General features: G+C 43.1%; 1 protein-coding gene across 6 annotated transcripts in view; it reads right to left on the bottom strand.

The window, feature by feature from the left end:
* Positions 1 to 1,359: 1,359 nt before the first annotated feature.
* The window catches only part of LOC119395590 (mitogen-activated protein kinase kinase kinase 7), a 326,442-nt gene continuing 321,572 nt past the window's right edge, over positions 1,360 to 6,229 (bottom strand). For 5 of the 6 annotated variants that reach the window (XM_049416687.1, XM_049416691.1, XM_049416690.1 and 2 more), the window contains exon 15: positions 1,360 to 3,167. In XM_049416687.1, the coding sequence (XP_049272644.1) occupies positions 3,033 to 3,167 (135 nt within the window). In that variant the 3' untranslated portion in view covers positions 1,360 to 3,032. The remainder of the gene's footprint in view (positions 3,168 to 6,229) is intronic. The other variant, XR_007416461.1, reaches the window with a different exon arrangement.

Raw genomic sequence — 6,229 nt, 5'->3', positions numbered from 1 at the left:
TGATAACAAAAGCAGAGAATGCCTGCACATAAATGAGGGCTAACATAATTAGTGCAGGTTTGCATGCGTCACCTTGCTACATGACTAAGTCACAGAGGTGTTCACTAAAGCTCTCACATGGATGACAGTTCTGTGAAATAATGAGTGACGTCAGGTTGATGGATGTGCAAAACAAAACTGCTATGCATTCATGAGGACATATAGCAAATGATGCACTGCCACTCTTGCAAATGTGCTCTGATGCATTTGCAGTGCTTAAGCAAAGTAGGAAAAACATTTGCAGATACATAAAAAAAAGGGACAGTAACAATGTTGGTCTTAAACTAAACTTATTGCACAGAAAGAATGGTTTTCAAAGACCCGTTCCTTCAGCGTAATAAATTTAGTTAAAAACCAGTGTTCCCACTGTTCCTTTTTCTTTCTGTGCCTGCATGTTTTTTTGTTTCTTTTTTTCCAATTTCACTTATAGGCTGGAAATGCATCAAAGTTTAGTATTCCAACTAGCCAAGCTAACTGCTTTAAAGGGACCGACAACCAATTCTGCAGTACCTGTTTTCTTCACTGCAATGGAAGGCTTACCGGTCAGTGTCTAATCACGGAATGGTGTAACGCGGAAAACGCCGTGAAACATTTATATTCAGTGTTTCTTGACCTGTGGCAACTAAGGGTCATACACACAACACACACTGCAAACAGTGTTGCAGGGTGTTGGGTCGCAAGATCGGTTCACGTCTCTGCACTGCAACCAGCTACACAGGCGTGCATTCCGAGCGCAATCACAGCAGCACGACATGTTCCACTACTGCCACGAAGGCAGCGCCGATTCTCCGCGTCAACTCCTTGTACCTCATAAGCAGCACAGAATAGAGCTGGGATGGATAATAATACACATACTCTAATTCTGAGCACTAATTATGGCGCGCATGAAAGCATCGGAGTATGTACAGCAAACGGAACGACTCTGTACTGCAGCATCAAGGCGCTTCCATTGGGCTGCGCAACATGCCAGATTTTTGTGACTTTTAAATGCAATTTAAAAATGTAATTGTGCTCACATCGTGAAAAGGAAGCTTGAATCTGTCACTGTAGTCCACTTTTCGTTTCCACTCGTGCGATCATTCACACGTCCTGGCCAGTTGCCGGTCCCTCTATGTGCTATTCAAAACTGTAAATTGTAAAATGCCAACCCCTTACTGAACATGCTAAAAAGTTCTCCCGCAACAGTGGAAGTAAATTAACAGATAGCAAATGTCCCAGTCAGGGTGTCTCAACGAAATGTTTTTCGTTTCGGTTTTAGTTTCGTTCCACTGCAAAAAGTTCCATTCCGTTTCTGTTCCGGAATGAAAGAAAAATGTTCCGTAACAGTTCGTAACAGTTTTTATTTGTATGTAAAAATTTGAAGTTAAAGTAATCATAAAAAACATTGGATTTGTGGTACAGTTGCTCTCCACTTAAGAAAGTGGGACAGGGGTGAAACACGTTCTTCGGAGGAGCGGAAGTAACTGTACCACGAATTCCTACCAACTAGCAGGTTCAAATCCAATCCGATCCTAGAAATTTGTTTCTCATTTCATTTTTTTTTATTTCAAGCAACAACAGTCACGGACACTGGCGGCGGCGGCGGTGGTGGACAACTATGGCGCCAAAGTCGGCTGTTGTGATCTCATAACCAGCTTTCCCTATAACAAACTTCAGCGCCGAGAATGCCCTCTCCACGCTGGCCTGCATGACAGGCACGCAAAAGTCGACTTGCGTTAATATAAACATCTCTGGTTGCCACTGTTTTCGTTTTTCGCACAATTGGAACATATCTTTGCTTTAGAATTCCTGCCTGAGGTGCGCACTAATACTGTACCGTGAGATATAGATAATTGCTCACGTTGCATGACCTCAGCTGTTGCGGATTGCCAAGTTTTCTCGTGAACCCAAAAATGATTTAAAAATTTTTGGTTTCACTCCGGAATGAAATAATTGATAGTTTCGGTTACGTTTTCGTTCCTGCAAAAAATATAGTTTCTTTCTTGTTTTGGTTTTCGTTCCGTTCCGACACACTGGTCCCAGTTCTCAAATAAATAATAAACGTCAGGACCTGTGTTTTTGATTTAGTCTGGCAACTAGAACCATTGACTGAGCAGGGGTACTATGGTCAGTTTCTCAGTGTTTGCAGGATGGCCTCGCTGAAAGGAGGCACATACAGCTGAGGCAGCAGTGACACACGAGTGCCTCATCATCACTTCCTTCCCACAAATCGAAAGTGGGGCAGTCTATGACACATGCAACTATTGCGCACATTTACATTAGCTGTGGATATGTGCCGCCCAGCAACTGGCTCCTAGCACTTTTAATGAAACCGACAGACAATTAAGCCCAAAGAAAGCACAGGGGACATTATTTGCGATTTCTCGACTGTAGTGTAATGATTCTCACTTCAATTGAAAGAAATTAAAGTGCACGAAAAATCACCCTTTCCATCGGTGGGATCCGAACCCACAACCTTCGAATTACACGTCCGATGCTCTACCATCCGAGCTACAACGGAGGGCACTCCCCCGTCCACTTTTTTGTAGGGTATTTATGTGTGCTTAATACCTGGGAGTGTTAGCCAGCGCCAGTTGTAGCCTAGGCGGCGAGTGTAGAACAGTCTCTTTTTTTTTTTGCCAGGTTCGGATACCACCGATGGAAAGGGTGATGTTACGTCCACTTTGATTCTTTTCAACGAGAATCATTACGCTACAGTTAAGGAACCACAAATGCTGTTCCCTATGCTTTCCTTGGCTTAACTGTCTGTCGGTTTCATTAATTGTGTGTAATACAGAAAACGAGCCCCTCGGACAATTCCCCTATGGTCCTAGACGTGTAACTTATGAAAAAAAGCCTGAAGAGCCTTGGCAGAAGTTACTCAAAGGGATACAACCAAGCGACAGCCTACTAAGACACGACTCACATTGGTACAACAAAACATTTCACCCCTACAGTGGCAGCCCAGCTACAGTACACCGCATGGCCAAGCCCGCAAACGGCATGTGATTGTTCTATCGCGGCAAGGACACCATGACCCAGTCCTCGTTGCCGCTGCCGGGCTGACTGCTAGTGTGAGTGCCACGTTGCTGCTGCTTCAGCCGCTGAAGCTGGTTCTTGAGGCTTTCACGCAGAAGCTTCAGCTGCTCCTGCAGGGACACATTTGGTCTACATCACAACACATGAATTTGTGGTAATGTAATCTTGTAGCCAACATCTGTTAACAGCATATGATTTCGGCTAACCAACTTATTTTTCATCAAGGGTGCCAGAGAGTGGTGACAAAAATGTCTGCTTCAGAAAAGAACAAACATTCCCCATTTTCATGAAACTTGAACTTGGCGCAAGCATTAGACCCAGAACAATGATTGCAAAGTTAGCTTCGCTAAAAAAATTTGTCAGCCTAAAAAAGATACATAAATTCTGGATGCAAAGAAGATTTTCCCACCAATTTCACAATTTGTGAACTTTGAGCCCATCTAGCGAAAAAGCAGTGCACTTCTTGGTCACAATATTTACATGCATCAAAGAACAAGTGGAATGCAATCGTATGAGTATTTTATTTTCATTTGCTGTTGAAGGACTTTTGAGGAAAGAAATCACAAACATGGTAAACTGCACAAAATACCTCTACTTCAGGAATTTATTGCTGCAGACAAGTTAAATTGAGGACTCGGTACATATTGACTTTCATATCTGGGTTTAAAAAAAAAATCCGTAGTTTATGCGCACTTATACTTCAAAATTGTGCTGAAAGTATGTGCATTACTAAAAACACCGAAGTTTGAAAATAGTTTTCTGAAAAAGGTCATGTATTTAATCATTGTCAAGGACGTTTGCTACCACTCTGCATTATTTGCATTGTGAACAAGTGACAGTGTGTTAAATGTGAGCCTACTCGTGCGCTGCAAATTGGACACAAGCTGTTTACTGTACCCGACACCCGAGAAGCTGCTGATCAGGAACAAATGCCCTCATGGCGCTTCTTGCGATTGGCCACTTAGCAATGTGTGGTGGCCAGGAAGTGCAGAGTGTGTGGGATAAGGAATGTACTATCACTGTGAAAAGGGAAGGCTGTCAATTGCCAACAAGGTCCATATGATGCAACGAGAACTGTGCGCTAGTTGGCAGCGCACAGTTCTCGTGCGACCATTTACGCATCTACCTCTTTGTCCTCCATACATGCAAACAATTTAAAAAGAGGACTTTACCGCACACCTTTTGGCGCATTGCATAAACTGCCTTTGTGAGCCGAGATTTCATCATGTTCAGATCTTTGGCAGAAGCAAAGATAAAAATGCGCGTCAACTACTGGAGATATTCCACAATAAAACAGAAAAATTTTGCTTGCATTAGTCAAACATCTGTTTCCCTTTATATCGTGGAACAAAGCTTCTTTAAATTATTATTCCGATAAGTCTTGTGGCCCTTGTGATGTCAGTGGTGTGTCAAAGCAATGGAAATATGTCATAGCTTCCCATTCTCAGAAAAAAGTTGTGAGTTAGCACCCGTCCCATCTTCTCCGAGTTTCTTCTTTTGGGGGTGTGTGTCACGAGCGATGGTAGACGACCCTCGGTATGTGTCTCGTGCCTTGGCACGATGAAAGCGAAGACGATCGGCATCGGGCAGCTTCGAGAAATGAACGAAAAAGTCAATCGGTCCTCTCCAATGTGTTTGGATCTCCGCCTCAGAACCCACAGAAACCGTCGGCCACAACGGCACATCACATTTGGCACCCAACGGCTCTGGGTGACCTAAGAAGATGTTTATATTTACCATCGCTCTCTACCTGCTCCTTTGGCTGAACCACTGAATTCGGGAAAGCGTCGACTCTGTGAACCCAAGATGGTGACCCCAGTGTTCTGTCGACGTGTTCGAACAGCTGGATGACGCCACCCAGGTGGAAGCCTGCAGGTCAGCTATGTCCAAAGCCGGTGCCGTAAAGACTGAGGTGGATCAGTTTCGGTGCAAATTGGAGGGACTGAAAATAATGATTTTGGAAGACCACAACACCGCCAGAGAAGACGATGCACCAAAGCCACCCCTTTTGCAACTTACTCGCTCCACACATCGAGCGCTTGAAGTAAAAAGCGCATCAGGATTCTCAAGCCAAATTGTGCACGAGTGCGGACGAGAATAGTGCGTTGATGAATCTTAAACATGGCTCGAGCAACCAACAGGGTAAAGCCAGAAGCGATAATACCCTACGCATGTCTAATGGTGAAGACGCTCGGGACCGACTTTCAAGCTTCGGCGTTCCTGACAAAGTAGCCACACCATTCATTACCTCGAGGCTCCCAGCTAAAGACTACATGGAGACATCACCACACAAAGGTGGCTGATATCACTACTTGGGCTGATATAAAAGCGGCGTCCCACCAACGTTATAACACGGGTTGCGATCTAAGATCTCACCAGCGAATGTTCAGAGCAACGCAACGATGGACCATGAGGTCCAACGAAAGTTGGACATCTTGGAACAATGCAATTATCCTGCACTACAACAGGAAAAGCGTCAAGTCATCATGGCTACGCTGTCACGTATTTAAGGGGGGACACTGCTTTTAAAAATTTTTCTTTATTTCTTGAACGATTTTGATGAAACTTGGTGACTTTATGTATATTTGTATGCTGATTTCAAATATGCAATTACTTTTCTAGCATAATGTGTAGATTTTAAAATACAAAATATCTCATGTGCCTCTTGGGGAGCAAGTTTTTTTTTAAACTCAGTTAGTTACAAAGTAAATCAGCATATCACGATAATCTGCAATCAGAACTGTGTGCAGTGCGACAACAATGGATGTTCTAAACTCATTAGAACAAAAGTTATGGTATGTTGAACATTTGCAGGTGAGTCATTTCAAGCTAGAATTTCACTCGTGAATGTTCAACATACCATAACTTTTGTTCTAATAGGTTTAGAGCATTCATTTTTGTTGCACTGCACATAGTTCTGATTGCAGATTACTGTGATATGCTGATTTACTTTGTAACTAACTCAGTTTAGAAAAAAACTTGCTCCCCAAGAGGCACATGAAATATTTTGTATTTTAAAAACTACACATCATACTAGAAAAATAATATCATATTTGAAATTAGCACACACAGGGATGCAACAGGCGAAATAGGATTTGGAGCAACTTTTGGAGCAGCAAAACGCTGCTTTTGGAGCACAAAAATCCAAATTCGGAGCAGGTTACAAAAAAAA

Source organism: Rhipicephalus sanguineus, chromosome 6, assembly GCF_013339695.2.
Source record: "Rhipicephalus sanguineus isolate Rsan-2018 chromosome 6, BIME_Rsan_1.4, whole genome shotgun sequence".
Lineage (NCBI taxonomy): Eukaryota > Metazoa > Arthropoda > Arachnida > Ixodida > Ixodidae > Rhipicephalus > Rhipicephalus sanguineus.
This window is presented reverse-complemented; position numbering and strand designations above follow the sequence as displayed.